General features: G+C 41.0%; 1 protein-coding gene and 1 long non-coding RNA gene across 14 annotated transcripts in view; one reads left to right on the top strand and one right to left on the bottom strand.

The window, feature by feature from the left end:
• The window catches only part of LOC105482354 (EBF transcription factor 1), a 411,036-nt gene that overhangs the window by 10,376 nt on the left and 375,742 nt on the right, over positions 1-24,918 (bottom strand). For 7 of the 13 annotated variants that reach the window (XM_011742390.3, XM_011742391.3, XM_011742392.3 and 4 more), the window contains exons 12-15: positions 8,063-8,128; positions 6,924-7,101; positions 6,089-6,268; positions 2,046-2,240 (exon numbers count right to left, since the gene is read on the bottom strand). In XM_011742390.3, coding sequence (XP_011740692.1) covers positions 2,046-2,240; positions 6,089-6,268; positions 6,924-7,101; positions 8,063-8,128 — 619 coding nt within the window. Of the gene's footprint in view, positions 1-1,641; positions 1,711-2,045; positions 2,241-6,088; positions 6,269-6,923; positions 7,102-8,062; positions 8,129-24,918 lie in introns of all 13 variants that reach the window. The other 6 variants (XM_024792976.2, XM_024792977.2, XM_024792978.2 and 3 more) reach the window with 1 other exon arrangement.
• Positions 18,827-24,737, top strand: LOC139363720 (uncharacterized). Its single transcript, XR_011624523.1, has 3 exons — positions 18,827-18,910; positions 24,381-24,528; positions 24,673-24,737. It is a non-coding gene; the product is annotated as an uncharacterized lncRNA (long non-coding RNA).

Raw genomic sequence — 24,918 nt, 5'->3', positions numbered from 1 at the left:
TAGCAAGGGCTGAGATTGGCAGCTCAAGAATGGTAAATTTCTGCTTTCCATATGTATGATCATTATTTAAACCTATTATAAGTTATGTTCGCTCAAGCATTATATCCCTAGTTTGCCAGCTGGAGGTGTACTGAGGGTGACAAAGCATTATTTTTAGCTGAAAGAGAATCAGATTTGCAGGAATGGGTGGCTCTACTTTGTGGGGGTGGGCATTTTCTATCATGAGTAATATTGCCTGAAATGTAGTTGCACAGGCAGGCTTTTTTTTTTTTTTTTTCCTCTTTCCTCTAAGAAGATGGATTTGCCACTGTGTGTCAGAGTGGGGAAGAGCAGCGTGCTCTGTGGGGCACTGAGTCTGGCTGTGCTGGGAAGATTTGCAAGCAGGGTTCTGGGGAGTATTTTGAAGAGTCCTTCTGGAGGCAGAAAGACAATGTGATCGGGTGCTCAGGCTCTGGGGTCACATGGCTTGGGTTCCAGTTTAGCTGTACTATTTACTAGCCATGTGACCTGGATCAAATTGAGCCTCAAGTTTCCCATCTGTACAATGGGACTAGTGCTGACATCATAGGGTCTTCAGGAGAATCACTATATGCTTCCCACAGTGTAAAGCATCCAGCACACAGTATGTGTAGACAAGTGTAAATATGCATGTACTTTTACATAAGAAACAGGGCTGAGACATCCCAGATATGTGCACTGCCGTCCTCACCCCTCCCTGACTTCCAGGCTGACCTCCATCAGTGAGGTGCTGGCCACCAAGGGAAGGCACTGTGGGAACCTTTGTATGGCTGGGCTTAAGGGCACAGACTCCGATGGGACTTACATTCATCTCCACCGTTTAACCGACTATGTCTGTGGTCAGATATTTACCCTCTTTAAGCTTCCATTTTGTCATCTGCACAATGAAGACCATAATAGCTCTCATACTTTAGGAAGATGTGAGGATTAAATGGTATAAAATCTGCTCCGTGCATAGGATGGCTCCAGATACACTGTTCAGTGCTCAATAAATGGTGGTCGACGAGTTTATTAATCTTATCTCCCTACCAGCTGCCTTAGGAATCCTAACTATGTCTCTTTTACCACCACTGAGTAATAAAGTATTTAGGAGATGAATGTTTGAGTCTGAGTTTGAAGCCAGCTTCTGCCGTGTATCAGCTGTTAAAAGTCAGGCAATTTCGTGACCTCGCTAACCTTTAGTTTTCTCATCTGTCAAGTAGGAGATATGAGTACCTACCACACAATCCTGCTGGGGGCAATGAATGGGGTTGTGCAGGTCTCAACATATGACACACAACACAGTGCTGAGCTCATAAGAAAAATGTTAGAAATGGTGTGCTCAGTTTTAAAAGGTGGGTAACTTTTTATTCTTAATGAATGAAAAGGCCATCTCAACTCTTAGCAACTATTTTATTTTCCATATGCAATGGTGGGAAAGTGATTGAACAATTTTAGTATGATCCAGAATACTCTAGTGGTATTCTGGGGTTTCTTAATCCCAGTAGGAAGTCTTTGACCTTTGGTTTATGATGCTCTAACTTCAGGGCTCTGATCAAGTTATGGCTCACCCCCTCCCTGTTATCAGCCCCGCACATGTTCACTCTGACACAGGCAATAGGAAGGGAAGGTTGAGTGACCTACTTCAGGAGAAGGCCAGTCCCGGGAGAGACCCTGCACTGGAGAACTTGCTAGAGTCCACAAAAGACTGATCTGATAATGGCGACCACAGGGAGTGAAAGAGGAGAAAAGAGAAATGATGCTGTTAGTCAGTAGAAACAGTATTCCCAAGCAAATCCTGGGCCTGAGCTGAATTGCTGAAGTTGGAAAGAGGACTTCTTGAGCACCTCCAGCAGAGGAGAGATGAGTATGGCCAAGGGCCAGGGCTGAGGAGAGCAAACACAAAGGAACAGAAGAGATGAGGGCAGAGAGAATCAGGCAGGGTCCAAGGCTGATTCCCTCGGCAATGGTGATGCATCTGCTTCAGGCCCTGGGAGGGTGAAGTTAGGGCACTGGATCTGGATTGGCAGGTGGGGCCTGGGGCTTACCTTGCAGGCTGTTCCCGTTGGTGCTGGTGCAGGTGGGAGGTGGGGAGGTCTGGGGTCTGACGACTGGTGCAAAAGCACTCTTCTGTTTCACGGCTGAGACCATGTTGGCTGGTGAAAAGGAGAAGATGCCCGAGGAGCTGCTGCAGTTGGAGGGGAGACTTGTGGAGGAGGCCATGGTGGGGCTGGATGGCACTACTGAGAGGGTCAATGAGAAAGGAGAAATCAGTGCCTCTCATGGCATCCTGAAGCAAAGAAGCTCAGATCCATCCCTCACCCAGCCACCTTGCTCTGTCCTGCTCAGACAATGCTTCCAGCACAAACTTTCCCTGAATTCGCAGGCTCTTGTCTACTTTCGCTATACAGAACTTAGCATGTGCTACCTTTCATTACTGGGGATCTTTTATGTGTTTATTGTGGGGCCACTGTATGCCAGGCAGTGTGCTAGGCACTGGGTCATCAGCAGCAATTGCCACTAAGGGAAAATGACCCCTGGTCATCAGCCCAAGGCACTAACCAATCCAAATGCACCAAGTGCCTTTATGGGGCAGAACACAGAGCCACCATCCTTAGAGTATTCCAGGCCAGGAAACAAAAGTGCAACACCCTGTTATGAGGGTGAGAGTAGCACAAAACAGTGACAAAGATGAACGTAGCCATCTCAGTGGAGGCAGGGAAGGGAAATCAGAGAAGGCTTCATAGAAGAGGTGTCAAGGGATGCATCCCAGGTAGAGCCTAAACTAAGGTTCTAGGAAAGGGGCTGGGGTAGGGGGAACAGGAAGAGGCCAGCTTGAGAGGATGGCCACCAGACTGCCACATGCAGCATTTGTGAAAAATGAAGAAAAGTTCCAAATTCTTTATATCTGCCATGGGATATATGTGAATGTTTGGGAATTAATAAGCAGTAGGATCAGAGCCTTACATAAATACTCACAGTTTGGTAGTAGTAGGGATGCAGATAACCAATGATGGGAGAACCCTGGCAACTCAGAGAAAACCCAGCAGTTTGGGGATATGAAAGAGCTTGGTAGATGTACATTCTCTACCGACCAGGATCCTCTTGGCCTGGCCTCTCATCTTTTGCTCCAGGCTAATAATCTCTGGGTTACTTTAGGAGACAGAGATTTCACATACGCTAAGTCAAGACTAATATTTTCATACACTCACTTTCTATTTCCTCCATTTCCTGCAGGAAAGTATGTATCCTAGATATTTCTTCTATTTTATTATTTTTTCACACAACTTAATAAAACATCAGATATTGTTTTATCATTCACAAGAATCTTCACGTCTTTTTCATCTTGTCATGGGCAATGCAATCTTAAGTCGGGGCCCATCACATACTTTTTTTTTTTTTTTTTTTACAACCGAGGAAGTGAAGCAAGCTGGGACTCACAAAGTAGTGTAGCAGCTAGCCCAAGGGCCATAGCTAGAATGCGCTGAAGCAAGGAATCATGGCCAAATTCAGAGCTCTTTCTGCTAAACTACCCTGCAAAGGAAAAAGATCTCCAGGGGGAAAAGCCTCGTTCCCACAAGCCCACCAGGGTCCAAAGAGCTGTTTGGGTGGCCTTATCCTTTGGAAAGTGGGAATCCAATTGGTCATAGGCAACAGTTGCCATCAGGGGAAAATGACCCCTTCTAATCAGCCTGAGGCACTACCCAATCCACACGCACTACGCAGAGCCGCCATCCTCAGTTTTCACAAACATTTTCGAAACTGTACTTTTTCTTTTAATGAGGCCAGCATTTTTATACATCTCTTAGGATTTGTAAATGTGAAAATACACTCAATAATAACACCCATTTAAATTGCAAAACTCCTGCACTGGAGGTTTGATTTTTAAATATTCGTAGACTTGAAATCCTGCTGGTTCACTGAGGAAGGCAATTAATCTCATTGGCAAATGCGATCATTATGTGTATTTAGAGGTGGGGAGTTTTGGGGCGGGGAGGGGGAGGTGCAGTTAACAGAGGAAGGGGTAAAATATAGTCAAGCAGCTCCATTTGTTATAACATTATTAGTTATCAGCCACCACACCAGAAAGTGTGTTCACCAGTGAGATGTCTTATTTTTTTATTCCATTGGAATTTTTCAACATGAGTGCTTTATGAATAATTAAATATTACAGAGGCAAAAATTCAAATCAGCTGGGCTTTGTGTTTATTGTTTTATTTGCATTTGTGCAGATAAAACCATCCCATCTGAGAGCCTATTTGAGAATTTAATACTATATTTGTGAGCACTGAGAAAATCAATTAATGGAAATTAAATGTTCAAAGTTTCACAGTCTGACAGATGCAATCTCAGGCTGAAGCGGCTGAGTGTCTGCACAGGCTTGAGGAGAGCAATCCAAGCCCCTAAATTGAATTGCTACCATATAGCAATTAGTTTATTGATTTAATTAAGAATGCCACCTTTTAATTTTCAGGTCATGATCAAAACATTTTCTGATTGAATAAATGGGAGAACACTGAAATGATAGATCTCTATGAGAAACAATCTTTTGATAAATCAAAATCTAATGTGAAACTGATCCTAAACATTGACTCGTGAGTAGACAGACATAACATATGCAGATTATTTGAGGAGTTGTAAATGTTCAACAAACTGCTGATTCCAAACTAAGTAGAAATGTGTAATTTTGTGGACTTTGAGCAGAAAAATTCACCCAGACAGTAAAAGTCTGTAAGTACATTTTCAGAAATAACTTCTCTTAAAGGGCAAGAATGATCTTTCCTCTTTCAAAGCACTAGAACAATCCATATTTTCACTATGAGAGAGGGCATCATTTGTAGTATTTTTAGCCAAGACTCCGTAAGAAATCATGAATATTCTTTTATTTAATGGCACATCTATCTGTCCTTCTACAAATATCTAAGAGTTTGGCCACATTTTGCACATCAGAAGAGTCACTCGCAATGCCCAAGATGAACTTCAAAGTCAGAGAGAGATCAAGAGATTGTAAGGACATGGGTTATGACACTTTATAGATAAGGAGGGCAGTTCTCTGAGGTTCTTTAGAAGCATATAAACGTACCAACATTTTTTTGTAGGCAAACTTCTTTAAGGCAGGGACAAGGCACCAAAGAATATTTTTTGTATGTGTATGTGGTTTTCTTTTTCTTTTCTTTTTTTTTAATCTTTCCAGATTTCTGGAAAAAAGTGTTTTAATGTGTTGTTGTTTTAAGTATACACCAAATGCAAACGAAGGGGAAAACTCCAAGCATTAAAAAATAAAGGAGTCATATAACTGAAGGGAGAGAGGTTAAGTTTTAGACTATTGTTACTATGTTATACCACCACCACCACGTGTTATTATCTTTGCATTATTATGATTATTAGATTTACTAAATGTGCCTCCATGTATCAGGAATCAGGACAAGCTCACTGTATGCATTATCTATGTCTTACAACACTGGATGGGGTCGGTGCTAGTTCCTTCTCCATTTTACAGATGAGAAAATTGAGGCTTGGAGAGGAAATGAACTTGCCTCCTTTTATGTAGCTAAAATAATCAGATGAAGTAAGACAAAACTAATAGATGTTTTGGGCTTACGTAGATGACAAATATGGTGTCCTCATTGTTTATAGGGTTTTTTTGGTTTGTTTTTTTCTCTGAGACAGGGTCTTGCTGTCATCCAGGCACTGGAGTGCAGTGGCACAATCATGGCTCACTGTAACCTTGAACTCCTGGGCTCAAGCAAACCTCCTGCCTCAGTTTCCTGAGTAGCTGATGGTAACTGGTAAAAGTGGGAGTTAGTAACTGGTAGAAGTGGGAGTCAACCCATCTTCACCTGACTCAGAGCGTGGGTTCCTGAAGCGACCTCATACAGCTGCTTTGGATGGTAGCAACATTCTGACTGTTAGGGAGACTTTGTAGGAAGGAAGGTGAGCACTGGAGAACGGAGATTCCTGCTGGAGATGGTGCCTTGCAGGATGGAAAGATAGGGGCCCTCAGACTGAGAAGCCCTGCCCACTGGGCCACATGGCACGATGCCAAGTTCTTCTAGCGAAACATGAACACGGGACACACATCTCTACTTACTGGCATAGGGCGAGTTGGCAGCTGAGCCGTTGAGGAAGGTGGGGGAGCCGCCCAAATTGGACATGGCGGCAGAGCCGTATCCATTCATGCTCGTGGTGACGGAGTTATAGTTGGTCTGCTGGGGAGTGGTGCTCGGCACGTACCCGTGTGGTGACACACTGCTTGAGTTGCGGGTGAAACCTGAGGGGTGGGGGCAAAACCAGGGGTGAGGGTGGCATTCGGATGGTGGCAATCCTGGAAGACTCGGGGAAAGAAGGTCTCTGTTTCTGGCCCCATCGCTGCAACCCAGAGGGAAGGGACTGGGTGATTCATGTGCGTGGGTTGGTGGTGCTAGCTCTGTGATTAAAATGGGAAGCGAGCAAAAGACACATTTCTTAGGAGATCATAAATACTTAGCAGGGCCATGAGAAGTGGCAATGCTGGGCCTATAAATTATCATTTTAGAGCAGAAATAAATCCCGATCTAAGAGATGTACCCTGGAGTTAACAGGTTCCTATTCCTTGGGCAAGAATGATGTGCTTTGGGCCCTCAAAACTTTAATTCCATCCCTCTTTGCGATCTGTCATTCATGGTTTATGATGAAAAGTTAAATGTAGAGAGATGGCTAAATGCATGCATCCTTTCTAGCCCCCTATATTAGATTACCAGAATGATAGCTAGGACCAACATTGTACAATAATATCTCATACACACAAACTAAGAATCTCCCTTTTGGGATGAAAATAATTCTTTAATGTAAAAATTGTTCATGACCAATAAATGAGGAGATGGGGTGCTTAAGGTTGGGGAGGGAGAGGGAAAACGTGTGAGGGAAGAGAAAAGCAAGCTTCTGACCCTGATTGGTGGCTTGTGATGCCTCAGAGACATTCACAGCCAGTTGTCCACTGAACGAATTCACACCCATCATCCCTGCGTGGACCGAGGTGTTAGCAAGGGCCGGGAGTTGGTTGTGGTTGCGGGGAACACTGTACAGGGCCTCGGCAATGTCGGCCGCTCTCTTCAGAATGATTTCCTGAAAAGTCAAAGGAATATCCCCTTTAGCTGTCCCCAGTCATATTCCCAACAATACCATTTTTTCCAGTGCCAGGCACTGTACTCAGGGTTTTCAATGGTCAGCTGCATTAACTTCTGCGACCCTCCTGACAAACCTGTTATATTAGTCTCACCATCATCCTGCCATGGGGAAACTGAGGCTTGGAAAGTCAAAAACCTCACCTAAGGACACTCACCTATTTAAGAACAGAGCTGAGATTCATAAGCCCATTTGTCTGATTTTGAAAGTCCATTATCTTAACATGCCTTCATACTACCCTACAGTCCATACAGGTCAGTACCATGAGGTTTTCTATCCTTCCCAATAACGTGTAGGAAGTCTGAGGTTACCCAGGGGGAGACGGAGAGAGGCTGCAATTCATCTCCCCTGTTGATGTTAAGGGAAGGTTGTAGATGACTACCTGCATTCCTGAGTATTAATGGGACTGTGTCCCCCAGACATTGACTCAGGTTACATGAAAAAGGAGTGAATGGTTTGTCGGACTCAGTTTCCTAAGCTATGTGAATCTTATACATGGAGTTCTATGAAATAGAAGCAGGCAGTACTATTCAGGCCTTGTTATACTTTTTGGAGAAAAAATTAAACCCTCTTTCTCTTCCTAAATTTGCTTGAAAACCTGAGAGAAATAAAATAAAGCACCAGTAACTCTCCTCTTCAATTAGGAAGTATGTTTCCACTAAAGATTAGTTTTAAATGAACCACCTTTTCTCATACAGACAATGATTCAGTGGAAAGGGCAATAAAAGGTTTACAAAAGAGAGGATTGAAGAGTCTTGCAACATGTTATATCTGAATTACTTATACTCTTAACTCATGCACATGGCTTTAATATTTTCTGTGCTTTCTCATTACGATATGGAATCTGAGATCTTTAATTGCATGTGGCAGTCCACACAGGCTAGAAACCCACAGCGCTCACCTGGTTGTTGTGTGGCATCCCATACAGAGCTTCTACCAGATCCGCAGCCCTTTTAAGTATTACTTCCTGTCAAGAGAAAAGCAGATACAATCCTTTGAGCGAAGGCAGGTTGTCGTTATCTTTAGACATGATCACTTTCCAGTCCCTCTGGCCATACTTTGCCAAGGCACTGCTATAAAGGCCATAGCTTGGGGAACCCCAGAATGGCGTTAAATCACCAATTTGTCCCTGTTCACATACACACTTAATTGAGTCAAAAGGTGAGCATCATTGGTACTGCAAGATAAAATACATCACTCAATAGTCTGCCATAGGCATGATAAAGCACTCATATGTTTATTGCTGAATACAATTCCTAGGTCATTTACTAGATTACTACAATCGATGTCATTCAGTGCGTGGTACGAATCCCTAAGACGTGTTTATTTTGCACTTAATTGCTTATTCCAGGAACCATGACCTTATCAGACAGGTCATTTTCGAGGGATTTCCAATCAATCTTCAGCTACTAGAAGCATGTAGTATTAAACTTCTTTTGTTTATCTCTCTTGGATGGCAAAGCCATAATATAAGCGGGTGATGTAGGAAACCCACATACTGAGGCAATGCACTGTTTGTCAAAAACTCTTATGGAAGGACTCTACTGTCCTCAGAAGCCCCCTCTGCACCAATTTTCATTACTGGCAGTATCTATTTCTTTTACAGCAATTATTTGCTATTTCAGTATTGTTTGTGATTTCCCCCATTTGCTCATTCATTCTCATCCTAGATATATATTTGGCTGCTCATTCCAGTTGAAGAAAAAATATCTCCCTCTTTTTACTTAGGTGGACTTCCATATTTAGCCTGCATGCTTGGTTCTAATAATAGGGAGTACTCTACAAAAGTGAGTATGGTGCTGATATTTTTGGTTCTCACTAAATTTCTTCAAATTCATTTCCACTAGAATGTGAAAAGGAGAGCAAAGTTAAGCTTGATCTATGCAAAAGATAGGCGCTTGTCAGACAACCAAACCTAAGGGTGAGGTATGATCATCAGAGGTGATTTACAGGAAGATATGGTTACCATTTTTGGCTGTGGGTAAAGTTTCAAACAGAAGTATAACTTTAAATGTTTTACACAATAGATTTCTACATGGAGAAGCAGTGCTGTTCAATTTTCATAGACTGCAGTCGCTGATCAGAAAATAGGGAGATAATCGCATTCATTTTGCTGTCACCATAGCCTCTTCAAAAATCCTTGAACAACTCTTGAAATGACAAGCTTTTAGATACATATTAGCATTTTTCAATTTTAAATTCTCTATAATATAAGATAAAGTAGTTGTCATACTACAGTAACTACTTATGACATATCTAATGTCCTAAATTCAAAAATAAGATAGAGGGGTTTTCAGTTCTCAATAAACATTTATGCTTGCCTTAAGCTGATAGACCCCCTTTATAAAACAGTTGTTATTTTTAAAGTAGGGAGTAAAAAATATTATATAATCAAAGGGGTTTGAAACAATACATCTGAAATCATTTCTTTATTTTTTAATGTAAGCTACAAGCTAATTTACCACTTTTTGTTCACTGTATTGTCTGACCAGAGCAGTTAATAATTTACTACGGTACGGGCACACTAAACCCTATCCCCAGATCAAATTCAGCCTGTATTGCCTTCACTAAAACCTCATGGCTTTAAAACAAAACAGGATCAAGTGAGTTTATTTACTAAGATTTGACTTCGCTAGGCCTATGCTCATTTATTTCTCCAAATAAATATTTACGTCAGTGTTAGGGCTTGGCAGGGAAGGTATTTTCCTTTCTTTGCATTTTAGGGGGAAAAAAGCAAGTCTCCTGTTTGTCAAAAGCATGATGAGGCACAGAAAGAAACTACACTTATGAACTTCGCTCTTGTAACACTATAATTGGCGACTTAGAACAGTGTACCTTATTTTAATTAATTTCACAGAAGCAGGGAGGAGGGATGTTCGAAATTAAACTCCAAGATCTTTGAAGTTTTCATAAGCCTGAAAAAATACCATCTATCAGTATATATTGTATATCCTTGGTGTTAAGAGTTTTTCAATGACATAATCTACTTTTTTTTTCTCCTTATTTCGCTATCCAGAGCTCTCATCCCCATTTAATCCTTTGAAAATAAAACACGTGGATCTTGTTTCCTAAAGGAGCATCCTTCTTTGATCCATGATGCTGTCTTCTTTGATCCACCATGCTGGGGCATGTTTTCCCATTGAGTACATTGCCATAGGTAGGTCATCAGCACAGCATCATTTCAGGCCAGCAGTCTTGGATTTGAGGAGTGTGAACCTGGATTTCTTGTCCTGTGAGGGACACCCTTAAATAATATCTAGCCCATCAAAAAATATCCTTCACTGTAGTATCAACTTGTAAGGATTTAAGAAAGACTTGGTTCAGCTTTGCCCATGTGATTTGGCTTCTATTAGTTTTTTCTGCAAATGGGAAGGAGAAAGAAAATTTCTGGGTCCTCTATGAGTTAGTACAATGGACCTGCAAGGTGCTTGGATTTCGGTGACCAGAAAATTGCTCTCACCTCCATGTCATTACGCTCCCAGTGAACTAGCCCCCAAGCGTGTTTGTGTTGGGGATCTAATATATTGCCTTTCAATCAGAGCTGAGAGCCACTGAACACACAGACAGAACATGACGAGCAGGTCAGGAAAGCAATAAAGATTTTACAGAGCTGTCCAAGGTGCTAAATTTACTCAATAATGGGTTTGGCACCATAGTGTTAACCTCTCATTTACTACCAGTTTGAGGGACTAAATTGAAGTAGCTGACTTCATTTACCTTGAAATGTATATTTTATGACATTATGTAAGTAGATTGAAAGGGCACTGTAGTTTTAACAATTTAAAGGCTAAAGCATGTTTAAGATGAAACTTGAATATTTATTGTATATTGCACTTAAAGTATATAGAATGTTAAAATGTATTGATTAAATTTGTAAGAGGCATTATAAAAATGACAGGTAGTATAAAAGATGTATGCCTTTTAAAATCAAATTGATAGTGTATGCCATCTCTTCTGTGGTCACAAGTGTAATTTTTTTGCAGTTTTATATGGTAATTTGAAAAATCTGTAATTTCACATTAGGAAATGATTGAGCCTTGGATGTTAAAAAAAGAAATTTCCCATAAGGGGAAGTGCTGGATGTTTCATATAATCTTTTGTCTCTCAAATTGTTCTTAAATTCTTATTTTTTGTGGCATTAGGCAGGAACACAGTCTAAGAATCCTTTCATTTTAATATGCAATTTTAATATTTCTGAAAAGAACAAGCACTTGACTAGTACTAATATCTAATGTTTCAAGGAATTTATTTGTCAAGGGAGATTTTCTCTTCTTTTCATAATGTTTAAAACGTCTCCCTACTTGCAGTTTCAAACGTAAGAGTGGATATTAGACAATTCCAAGATAATTAATTCTATCCTTAGGTTTTTTTTTTTTTTTAAAAAAACCCTTTTGGGAATTAAAAAGACATATACTAGTATCCTAAATATTGAAAAGCCCCAGAGTCTCCTTGTAGAGGTAATGCTTGTTCTCCAATCTACATCCTGAGTCAGACAATTTTTCTGTTCATGGCCTTGGATTTCTTCTCTTAAAGATTAAAAAAAAAAAAAAAGCTTTACTCCTTAAAAACAACAACTACTTTTCACTGATTGATTTCATCTCACAATCAAAACCTGGCTTCACCTGTCTTGCTATGACCATAGGTTGATGGTTGTGTGAGTAGGGGTCTATGGAGAAAAATGTGGATACATTATTCTTACTCTATTTAGAGTCTACAGAAATGTCAGGGAGACTGAAGGAGGAATGGGGTTCCAAGAAACAGTTCAAATGTAGCTGGCATGAGTTTTACTTATATTTTAGAAGCTTTGTAATAAAAATGCTGAATGGACTACAAATATAAAGGGAAGATTCAGCTTTACTTTCTACTTTGCAACCCAATCAATTAGCAAATATTGTTTGAGCTTTTTGTTGCCCTGTCATCATATGTGGATCTTATTCTCCAGCAACTTTCAGGGCACATTATCTTCCCAGCACTGACCTACAAGGTTTGATGAGAGTCACAAAAGATCGTCACCATCATTTTGTCCTACCATCTTTATCCAATCATCTCTCCCTATGTGTTTGAAGAACTGCTCTCTATGCCTGTCCTCCCCAGCCTAGAAGTAAAACATTTGGCTCCTTTCTATCTCCATACCTTTGCTCCTTTTGCCTTCCCCTTTTTTTGGGGGGGAATGCTGGCTTCAGTCTGTGCCCATTGACAATGCCTCTCTCCATCCTCTGAAGCCTGGTACCGAAGGGGATTGTGATGGTGCGGTAATGAAGGAGATAACTCTCATTTATTGAAAGTGGAACAAGAATTTATTCAACCTTCATAGAAAGCCTTTTAAGGTATTCTTTCTATTACCCTCTGACAGATGACGAAACTGACACTCAGCGAGGTCAGCTAACTTTCCCAAAGTTTCCACCGCTGACTAGTGGCTGAGCATGGATTCAACCCCAGGCCTGTTAGACATCAGAGCCTGGCTCTTGAAAATCACACTGTTCTATCAGAAATAATTCCTGATACCTCAGCTCCTAATCTGACACCCCAGTTCAGATTCCCCAGCTCCTAATCTCTCTAATTTCTCTGAAAAAGAGTGCTGACCATCTGTGTCACCCAGCACAGCACAGAAGTACATACTGAGAGGTCATTGTACTCTGATCTGAAGCGTGTTAGTCTTCATTCTCCATAGCTAGACTGCAGAGTTTTTGAGGCCAGTGGTAGGTCTTAATCTCCTTCTCTAAGCTCCTACCATAATGTTTAGCAAACCACAAGTCTTGAGAAATTCATGTTGATGTGTTAATCTAAGATATAGTTACTGATTTTTAAAAGTACACAATTTGTATGATGAAATGACAAAAGTCATATTTGGCATGGTTTATAAAAGTAGAAGACTTAAGTTTGGTGTTCCATTTAGCTACAGACTTTTACGTCCAATATATAAATTCCCAAAGGTCAAGTTTTGATCACTGTGAGTTTTTTTTATGTCACTTTTTTATGAATTTGCTCTTTCATTCCTGCTGGCTTGGACTTACACATTTTAATTTTGTGATTAATACAATGAATCATGTCTAGTACAGACATTATCTCAAGTTATAGGCTGCTAGCAACATGAGGTTGGTCCTTATGTCCTCAGTCTTTTATTAGCTATACTCTTAGGCCCTTGGAAATAGTTAGGTATTTGCACATTCATAGAAAGACACATCGGGAACCAGGCATATCATGACAAATATGCAGACATAGTTAACTCATCTTCTATTTTATGAGTTAAAAATCTTAGGATTATTCACCATCTGTGGGAGTCTTCTCTTTAGCATTTGACCTGAAATCTATAGCTAATAAGCTCAAGTTCACTGGCCAATACTGGGCCGATTTATAAACCCAGTTCAATGTTTTGGGTGACGCAACCCTAGATGAGCAGGAAAGATAGTCTGAACTTTCTTGTGTTCATAGCATGTGTAGGTCAACTCATAAAGCCAATAGATACCCATACATGAACACAACATTAATTTTCATATTTCAGCATTAGATTTTGAGACTCTGGGAACTCCACCCATAAAATTAAAGCCCAGGGATACTTCAGTAATTTGGGAGGATAATCTGTGCTTGGCTTTATGCTTACCCAAATAGGAAATAATGTTTTCAGGGATGTAGATGGAAACAGAAAAAAAAAGAAAAGAAAACTACAAGCATCAATAATCTAAGTCAAGTTGAGTTGGGTGATTTCTGAGAAAGAAGCACAATACTTCTCTGTCGCTGCACATTTCCCTGATACCCATTTATCACCAATCTACTTTGCCTTATCAGGGGATTCAAAATGTAGTGGCCAAATATCAGCAAGATAAAATGAAGTGAAATGACAAAATCACTCTTGATGTAGAGATGATAAGTACCTATCAATGAAATCAGCATTGATTTCACTGCCTTCCTTCATACAGGCTTTACTGCAGGACCCAGATTTTGATGTGTGCATTCAGCTCCTAGACTTTAAGTCCTGGATCTTTCCCCACTGGCTTCTGAAAGCCTGGGTGACATTACTGATTGGAAAGGCTGAATGCTGAAAAATTGATTGGAAGTTTCTTGCAGCCCATTTCTTGCAGAGCTGGATGTACAATGCAATAAATACTAGTTGTCCTGAGATGTATTTCTTTGGAGGGTAGTTTTATGTCCCAACTTCCTTTGTGTTTATTCAGCCAAATGGAAAATTCCACAATGGCAGACTTTGCATTCTAAAAAATCAGTATAATGAAGGCAGTGAGGGAAAGAGTAAAACAAACCAAAATAACGCTTGGGCACCGTTTAGTTTCCCATCCTCTGAGACATTCCTCAAATTTTTCATTTTTCTTTTAATATAAACTTCTTAAAATAGAGCTTACTGCAGATCATTAGAAGCCTTTAGTGTCACACTTTAAACACTCTTTACTTAGCAGCCCTATGACTGAGAAGAGTCACTTACATTTAGCATGGATATAATTAAACATGTTTCTGTTGAAAGGGGCATTCTCATTATAGCTAAGGACCACTTTAGAGTAAATTGAAATGGAAAGGAGGAACATAAATGAGGTATAGGTAGCAAGTAGTTATTTCCAGGGAGGCATAAAATGCCAAATGTATAACAATTATATTTTACAACCCCGCATTCTAAAGGCTTCATAGTATCTTAGTATATAAGAAGATTCAGCTGAAGCTTCGACTGCCCCACAGAATATTCTAGCGCATACTTTTTGCCCAGAGTCTTTTTAAAAAATGAAATTCAAACCACAGTAAAAATCTCTAGACATTTCCAGAACAAAGGAATTAAACATTTTGAAAGAGTCTACTGCTATTAATACCAGAGGCCAAGGCACCAAAAGTATTCTAGTCTGGAGAAAATGCAGCAGGAGGACCTCTTCTGAACCTCCTCTAATTTTAAAGTTGATTTTATGTTCAGATTAGATGACAGCCCTCTTACTTCTCAAACATATTATTATGAACCAGCATGCGGTGTGGTTGGAGGTAAACCAGAGAGCCTTGCCTTTGTTAAAAACATGGTGTAGGAGACTCTGAATCATATGAAATTAAACTAGGTTGTAAGCTAACGCCGCTATATCAACGTAAGACATAGTAACTTACGTGATTGACTTTTACAGTGGAAAGAAAAAGGCTGTTTTCAAGCAACTGTTATTGCCTCAATGGAAAAAAAAAATCAATGAAAGTGAAATGAACAAGAGATTTTGTCTGAGTTGCAGTTAATACCACTGAAGAGCTATGGATATTAAAAGGTCAACAAATAAATTAGCCAGAGTGTTATGAAATGAATGATTTGGCTCATAATTTTATTGAGTGAAAATTGTTCGCTGCCTATTAGACCAGGTAATTTTTATCTGGTGCCTCAATTACTGCCCCGTAAGCAATAATATAGTTGTAAGAGCTGTTGGTTCGATCGCGTGACCTCTGAGAAGCTGGCTAGGACAGCTGACTTTACTATGATGGATAACTAAGCTTGGGCTCCATGAGGTGCCAAGCTTCCCTTTCCTGCAAGGGGATCTCATAAAAGAAACATTACAGCTTGATTCATTTTACCAAAATGTTCAACTTTTCAAGTGTCAGCAGTTAAGTATAAATTGTGAAACCAGGTATTTCTGAGAAGAGTTATGACAATGGCTTTCCCCTCCCTGTTTTTTTTTTTTTTTGGTCTCCTGGCATTTTCTTCTAAATGGTGTCATGGTAATTGGTGAATGGGAGCCTGGGGTGCTTCCCGCCACAAATACAGTGAAAAATGGTGTCTGCACCCTTGTGACTATGACCTGCTTGGAGGTACAGAGCTGAACTTGGTAACCTCTGGCGGGATCTTCTTATTCCAATTCATTGTACTGGTTTAAGACCAACGCTGTGGGTTAGGTCCTGCTGAGTGCCTTGGAAATCGACTTTCTGATCAGGATAAAAGTCTCTGCTTAAAGAGAAAGCTCTGGACAGAGGTGCCTTTTTCAGGGGTAGGTTGTAAAGTCAGCACATGAAACAAAAACGGCCTAGAGTCAAAATTACCCTTGAAAATCTTTTAAGTCACCTTTAAGTCGCCAAGGCCTGGGCTTTTAGAAAACACAAAAAGCCAAAAATTAACTACTTCTGTTTCTCTTTGTCTTTTGACTGTGGCTTCTCTTTCCCTAGGCCAAGGCTGAATAAATACCGAGCTTAAAAGTAAAAGGACTGCTCAGTAAACAAAGAGATGTATTGGTCATGTACACATACGTGGATGTGTTTGTATGTATGTTTGGTGTGTGTGTATACAAATGCATGTGTATATTTCTATTTTTGGATGCATACTATAGGGAAACTTGAGTGATATGTTTCCATACTATATAGATACATAAAGGAGGCAAAAATATAATTTGCTTTTGCTTCTTAAACTGTTGAGCATGAACATCATCGGTTATTATGTGTATCTCCAGACAAACGATATCTGTAAATGATAATTCTCAAGGCTTTACAGATGGTCCTGAGTATAACTGCAATTAGAATCCACTGCTTCAAGACTGTTGGGGCTTGGTACTTATTACTCCAATGCTCCACTGAAGTGTTACTCAGGGCTGAAAATAGTGAGCAAGACTTAAGACCTCCAAGCATCTCTGTTCTGAAGGGCTTCAGTCTTTAAGGGGAGGATGTTGGGTGGCTGGAGGTAGAAATGAGTTCACCCCTTGGTTCTCCTGTCACCTACCCTTGAACTAATGAGTAATTATGTTCAATGCCCCTGTATGCAGGGTGTGATATGAAGTAGGTTAAACTTAATCCTCCCCATCAAGAACTCAGTGCTAAAAAAGAACTTGAAAGAGTTCCAGCACTGAGCTGTTGGATAACGGTTATTGCAAGTCCCTCCCATAATGACTCTGCAGCTAAAAAGGGAAAGCATGGTACCCAGGGTTTGTTTGCATTTACAGGTGAGTTCTTCCTGCCACTTCCACCTAGCTCAGCCCTTTGTGAGCTAACCTCAGGCGTAGGCCACCACTTGCCTCCTTCTCTAACCAGGCTGGAAGGGTTTTAAGATTGATATTGTAAGTTGGCTTTTTTCCTTAAAATTTCTTAATTCTGGGAGGCACTGCTTAGGGATATAGGCTCTGGATCTGGAGTCCAATAGACTTGGCTCAAATCCATGTTCTGCTATGTATTAGCAGTGTAAACACATGCCTCTGTGTTCTCATCTGTAAAACAGCGTTAATACCAACACCTGGTTCAGTAGATTATATTTAGTTAGTGCTTATCAGGCAATAACCAGCAATATTATTAATAATTCCCATTTATTTTCCAAGGAACTCTGGCAAAAATATATGCATTCTTACAGTCAATGTGTATTGAGTGCTATGTTTGAGATGTAATCCTATTTTCAAAACTCTATAAAAGACTCTAAATGGACCACTGGTTAGGAAGTATGGGAAGTTAGGAAACCTCCACTTACTAGCTGCATAAGCTTGAGCAGGTTACTTGTCCTCTATGAACCTCAGTTTCCTCATCTCTAAAATGGGAAGGAAACAATAATGACAAGCAGAAGAATTTGCCACAAAATAAGTCAGCTCAAGATAAATAACCTAAAGAGGTGAGAATTACAATTTTCATGAGGGCCATCGGCCTTTTAAGTGAAGCTACAACTTCTAGCCCTAGGTAAATTACATGTGTAGGCATTTGTGTGTGCATATTCATCACGCACACATGCACGCACACACAGGAATTCTAAATGCAATTTCAGGGGTACACAGATCCAGGCTAAACTCCCTGGATAAAAGAAATATCAGTAGTAGGGGATACCAACCCCCTAAACTGAGCATGTTATCAAATGGGGAAATGGAATCTGCCTGTAAGTTTTCTGGTAGATACAGGCGGAATTGGACCGCATTCCATAGCTTGTGTTTTTGACAAGAGAATACAGAGACAAAATGTTTCCTGGAATCGAACTCAAGCATGTTTTTTTCTAAGAGCTGAATATACCATAAGTTTCGCCATTTGTTTCTGTGTTTTTGTCTGAGGAGGGTCACTTTCACTTCAGGATATAATGTTAATCGAGTTTCCTCAAATTAAAAAAGTAAATAAATGAGAAAGAGAAAGAGAGATAGTGAAAGCGAGAGAGACGCTAGTGTCAGTGTGGAAGATGAAGATGTTAAGTTTTTCTTTATCCTTTGCTGAATCCCTTAGTCATCCCCTTTCTGCTAGGAGGCAATGTGGTTATGCAAAGATTTCTTATTTGTATTTTCACTGATGCAACTGCAGGTTTTGAATTACTGGTAGTCTTTGCATAAAGACTAAAACAATAAAAGCATAATTAGAATACATTGTATACAGCCAACTCCAGTTTTATTTTGCCCCAGCTCTGTATTTATGATAAATCACTAAACATGAACGCTCTTTAGGGAGGGTGATTTTAGGTCTCATCTCTCCACTGAGCAAAAACAGTGCCTGTGACTGGAGCCTGAATTTCAATTTTGCAAGTGTACAGTTGAAGTGAATAATATTTGGCACAATGCAGTGCACAACTGAGCCACTAAATGGCTGATTTACTAAATTATTATTAGATGAGCCCTTGCTGTTCCAAATGAAAGTGCAGTCACTGTCTTCCTTCATGGTGTGTTCAAATTGTTCTGTGTTTAAATATTCAGCATGAGGCTAATGTGAACTGATGAACTGAGACTATAAACATTCACTTTCAATACAGATAGAGCGACAGAGATGCAACATATCATGTGGCCCGCAGAGGTGAAAATGATTTATATTTAAGGATGTTGCTGCCGACTTCCATTACTTTAAGGTACTCTTAATTAGCCTGGTGTTTGAAATGACTAATTCACGTGTACAGGGAGAGCCGCTTCATAGAGGCTGAGATTTTCGAATGCCAGTGAAGGAGTAGCTACCATGAGGATTTGCTACCTCTGTATTTCCAAGGAAGCCTTGAGTTCCTTCATGGCGGGCTGGCCACACAGCACCAGCAGACGAGCATGTCTGCCAGAGATACTATGGGGCTTTGACATTCAATGAGCTTTTGGAGACCCATCAAAAGAGTCCACAATCCTTCCTTCCCACCATCCACCCTCCTGGTGTTCACCTCCCTTATAATCCCAACCTACTACACAGCCAGCCACACTGATACTTCAATCCCCATGTCACCAGCTTCTTTACTGACACCTGCTGGAATGAACAACAACCTTTTGCTCCTTGGACAAATAGGACCCTCCTCTCTCTTCCCCTTTGAGGGCAGTTATAGGCAAGTACTTAAAATACTGTGATCACTTACAGTAGATTAGAATTTTTTATTGGTGCTGTGTTGCCATAACAACATGAAGACAGCAGATGACTTAAGCTAAGCTTGCAAAGCAAAAGGCTGCTCATCTGGCAGTTAAAATGAATACAGTTCATTTCACAAGTTTCCCATATGGACGCTTAGTGTATGGTAATGAGGAGACCATATGGTGAGAGAAAATGCACTGAGAACAATTGGGTTCCACTGGCTGAGTGGGAAGTTGGGAGAGAAAACCCGGGTGAGAGATTCTGGTGTGCTCTCTGGGTTCAAGGTTTGGCGGAGGTTTGTTTGGGACTGTTGTTTTCCACAGGGGTTTCGCGTTTCTTAATCCGTTCCTTAATATGTCGGCTGTGTGAAATGACAAACATCTTGCAAATTTTGCAATATCATTCATCACAAACTGTCAGCAGTGTTTGCAAATCTGACTTGCAAGATCTTTTAAATGTGTTGTTCTTAAAAGGCAACAGTACTAAGTTTTTAGACAAAGTGCAGGAAAATTTAAGCACTTCTGACAAGCAGAAACATTAACAGTAATCATTTTAAAAACACTCGCATCTTTTGCCTGCATGTTTAGCTGTAAATAATGCTAGAATGTATAAAAGCTTTAAAGTAAAAATGTAATAAATACTTTTTATTATGTTTCATAAAGGATAAAAAATGCTTTGAGCTATGTCTACATGTTATCTATACATGCAGACGTATAGAGATGGATGACTCCCATTCTCCTTACTACTAACCAGATTGGGGACCTGGGAGGACAGCTTGAAAAAGGCTCTGAAGTCAATTCTGTACTATACATGCTTCATAAAAGATGAATATAAATGCATTAGTTAGACACGGTGAGCTAAATTAGAAGGTCAGGCAGGGCTGGGAGGGCTGAAAAATCACACAACCAATGAGTGTAATTACTCTTTTTTAAGTCTATTAAGTGGTGGTGTTCTATCAAGGCTCAGGGGTATAGGACATGAAGAACAAGATAAAGTAATGTGTATTTATTACTCCCACTGGATCAATTTACCAGATATTTTCAGCTCCATAAAGCAAAATACACAAATGCAGCCTTTGTTACTTTTCCCAAACTGCTTTATTTTCTCTAAAAGAGGGGCTGGCTCTTGGAGAAAAGACTCATTTGCCCTGAGAAGGTCCCCAGGCCAAGCCTTCTCAGTAGGGAAATGAGAGAAAGCTGGTGAGAATCTGCATAAGGTTGGGGGCCAGGTGTCTGCAGAGGAGACACCTCAAGGCAGAATTATTGGGGTCTTCATATCTGCAGGAGAACTGGGAACTCAACATAGTGAAGACAGTGAGGCTACCGACCCTGAGGGCCTGAGTTTGAATCGTAGTTTTCCCACTTGCTAGCTGTGACGTCGTAGCAAGTCATTCAGACCTCTGGGCACTCTAACTCCTCATCTGTAAAATGGGGAACACCCATGGTGAGGGGATTAGTGGCCCCCATTTACTGGAGTCTCACTAGATGCCAGGGATGCCGCTTGGCATAAATTATCTCATTAACACCTAACAACAACGCCGTGAGGCAGCTGCTTTACAGAGGAGAAACCTGAAGCGTGGGAGGTTGAGTCGTGTGCACCAAGTAGTGGATCTCGTTTCCAAAACGCACATCTTTCTGACTTGAGAGCCCACTCTCTTGGCCTCTGTGCTCTTCGAAAACCTTAATAATGCAGTGCTGGGCTCACAGTAGGCATAAAGTAAACATTCCTTGCTTCCTAGGGTTCACAGCTGACACGCCTGACGCCAGTTAAACTCAGGGTGTGCTCTCACTGCCTTAGGGCTAAGGCTCACTGACCACTCATGAAGGCAACTAACATACTGCAAGGGGGCGGAGATACCTCTGACCTTGAACACAGAGAGCGCTCCTTGCTCAGTGTATCTGGATTGCATCACTGCAGCCATCAGCATCTCAGAATTTCTGATCGACCACGTTCCCCATCCCCTCCACCTCTAAATTACAAGAAGAGTCAACCTTGACCCCAAAGTTGGTCACATGTTCCTCCCCTTCCTGCCAGGATCCAGAGAGAAAGGCGAAACTGTATGAAACAGAACAGAATGCTGTGATTTAAAAACCTTAGCCTGCCCTTTTCTCCCTGTGTATATGAAAAAGGAAACCAAAAAACATCTGGGGTTAGCATAATTACAGTATTTTAAATTTGTGTGTACAGCAACTATCACTGATGGTGACTTTCAGGGACAAAATAATTTACAGAGCAGGATTCCGCCTGCTCCCGTTTTCCTATTTGGTAAATGGGAAAGATGTCTGCTGCCCCAGCTTCTCTCGCAGGAGGGACTCCAATAAAACAAAGCACGTCCACATTTTTTTGAAAAAGAACAAGCCTGTATACAAAGGCATATTATTATGGAAAGCTGTCTGCTTGGTCTTTGGAGCAGTTTCATTTGACAGAATATGTGGGTGGTTGTATGAATCTAGCTTTGTCTATTCACAAACACATGGGTTTAATAAAGAGGAGTTTGTTTTTTAAGGTGTGTGGTCCATAGCTCACTGAAACACTCCTGTTTGACAAACACTGACCATGATCCTAAGAAAGGCGCAGCCCATTTTTATGCCCCTAACAATGGACAGCAGGAGTATAAATCTCCCCAGTCCACAGGAATACCTTGTGCTGGCTCCATCCGCCACTTCCTGACCCTGCCCTTGAACTCTCTCCACTTTAACATTCAAAGCCAAGAGGACAGCCACTTGGCTCTGAGTCACACTGAGAGCTTCCTGGGGTGGGCTCCGGCCAGGCCTTGCACGATCAAGTGGCTAGATGCAAGCCGTGGAGTGTTTCCTTAACACACAAATCCATTGTGTCCTTGATTACTCTTTCCAAACCCAGGAAACAAGGGTTGGGAATTTTACCATCAGGGACAAAGTGACACGTGCCTATGCTATTTGTTCAACATTCCTGAACATAACATGCAACCATAAAAGTGTTTTCAAAAGTAAGTACGCAAACTCAACCCTAGATTCCATTTCTCTCCTTTCCTTTCTAATCAGAAAAAGGACTGTCTGGTTTCTGTAGACCTCAACCATTAAACCAGATTTGTCTTCTAGTTCTGTTACCCAGGCTGGAGTGCAGTGGTGGGTATGTCTCACTGCAGCCTTGACCTCCTAGGCTTAAGCAGTCCTCCCACCTCAGCCTCCCAAGTAGCTGGGACTACATGCACACACCACCATACCTGGCTAACTTTTTTCATTTTGCAGAGGTAGGGTCTTGTGATGGTGCCCAGGCTAGTATCGAATTCCTGGCCTCAAGCAATTCTCCCACCTCTGCTTCCCAAATTGCTGGGAATACTGGCATGAGCCACAGCTCACTAAGCATTTTTAAAGTGGCAACTATGGGCCAGATGCTATGCCAAGGACACCCATGAGATGACCTCTCTTTATCCTCACATGATCCTATGATCCCCTATGAGCTAGCATGATTAATTATCCCCATTTTATCGATGAAGAAACTGAGGCACAGAGGAGAAATCACATGTTCAACTGCTCACCAGGATTAGGATTTCCTGTTCTGCCGAGATTGGGTGGAAGAGCTCTCAGAAGCAAGGGTCCCATTGTCACTCAACTGGCAAATCATCATAGCTACCTTTTGTTAGCTCTAAATAAGTCATTGAAATGTAACTTGAAAAGGTACAACATAGCACCGTCCCCATTTAACAGAGGAAGACACTGAGGCACAGAGAGGTAAACAATTTTGACCTAGGTTGCATAGCTAGAAAGTGGCCAATGTCTGAATTCCACCTTGTCCAACCTGACTCTCCTCAATACCTCCAGTGGACTCAAGAGATCAAATGGTAAAGCAAGTGCTAAAGTGAATATAGTGCCCAAATGGGAACAATGGGAAGAATCTGGCATGGTACCCCTGCCTTTGTTCTAACACTAAGACAGCTAAGGCACCTACCATTAGTCAGACCCACATCATTTATATCATCGTGCTATAAAATTACCAGTTGTCCCATAGGAAATTCATGGGACCATGTTCTTGCTAGACAGAGGAACCTAATGGTAAATCTCTCCATAGACCATCTATGCCATGGGTGGAGACTGCTGTTTATTATTATATTATTTAATCTACTAAATAATAAACAACCTGTAGATGATGTAATTGCTTATCAAGAATAAATTGGGTTGGAAAAGGAAAGGGAAGGACAGCACTTCAGTGGAAGTGAGGTTGTTCTGGGAAATTGAAGGTTGAAACTGAAGGCATCATCTCTGAAAACTGAAGGTGTTTTCCCCCCTCAGTTAAGATGCAGGACACATGCCCTTGCTCATCACAGTCCTTCCTCTCTTGGAGCAGTTAGCACCCCTCCTCCCCATGTGCCTCACATCTGTGTAGTGACCTGAGGGGTGGGTTTCTCCCGTACAGGGCCAGTTCTGACAGGTGGCCCTGCCTACAAGGGCAGCCAGCACACAGGTAGGATTTGATGACGAACTGGTCCCCCAAGGAGGTTCACCGAGCTAAGAAGGATGGCAACTTCATTTTCACAAGTGTTTTACAAGGATACCTAGACCTGGAAATGGCATATCTCTAGATTTACTGTGGCAAGAAAGAGTCCTTGAAACTAATTCAATTTAATGCTAATAGTTTTTACCTGTGTGGTAAATGAAGCTTTTTGCTGTCAGTAAACAGTGAATGGAAGCTCAATGAATTCTGTACTTTGAGCTTCCTTCACATTTAACTGCCTGCTTTTGAGTCCTCACAGAATGTTGGTTGCACTTTTCTTTAATGTGCTATTATTTTTGGTTATGATTAGTTGTGTTTGGGACTCTCTCCCACATACAACCCAAGTTCCTGAGGTACAGGGATGGGGACATCCCAAACATTCACAACAGGTATGCAATAGTCAATAAAGGTCAGTTTCCTTCTGTCTGCACTGGCAGTTAGTGATGTATTGGTGACATATATGACTCTGTCTTGAATTTTTGTTTAATGTCTCTCATATTTGTGCCTATTTTCCCAACTAGGTAGAATGCCTTAGGAGAAGAGAGGTTGTCTTTGCCCAGTCTCAGGATCTACCAATACATTTGGAGCTCTAACTATTCTCCTCTTGCCAGGACTAAGTACGGATCCTCATAGACAGAAATCTGGTGTTCCTTTTTCTTTTGAGAATTGGTAAGATGTAGCAATTAAGTAGCTCAGACTCTAGGGTCATGCTGCATAGGTTGGAATATCAGTTTAGCAATTTACATGCTATGTGACCTTGGGCAAATTATTATTTAATCTCTCTTTGCTTCATTATTTTCTCTTCTAATATAGGAATGGTAATACTACCAACATCAGAGCGTTGTTGAGAAGATAAAATGGCATAGCAGATATAAAAGTAAGCACGGTGTTGCCTGGCACATAAGTGCTTGCTACCTTTATTATTGCTTACTTTATAGCACCAAACACACAAAACACAAAAATATGAGTTGTTTACCTATGAACTAATTTTTATCAGCAGCAGAGTTTTCTGCAAATCACTCAAGTCCAAATTTTCAGAGACTACAAAAAGGCAGTATC

The sequence above is a fragment of the Macaca nemestrina genome, chromosome 6, assembly GCF_043159975.1.
Source record: "Macaca nemestrina isolate mMacNem1 chromosome 6, mMacNem.hap1, whole genome shotgun sequence".
Classification (NCBI taxonomy): domain Eukaryota; kingdom Metazoa; phylum Chordata; class Mammalia; order Primates; family Cercopithecidae; genus Macaca; species Macaca nemestrina.
This window is presented reverse-complemented; position numbering and strand designations above follow the sequence as displayed.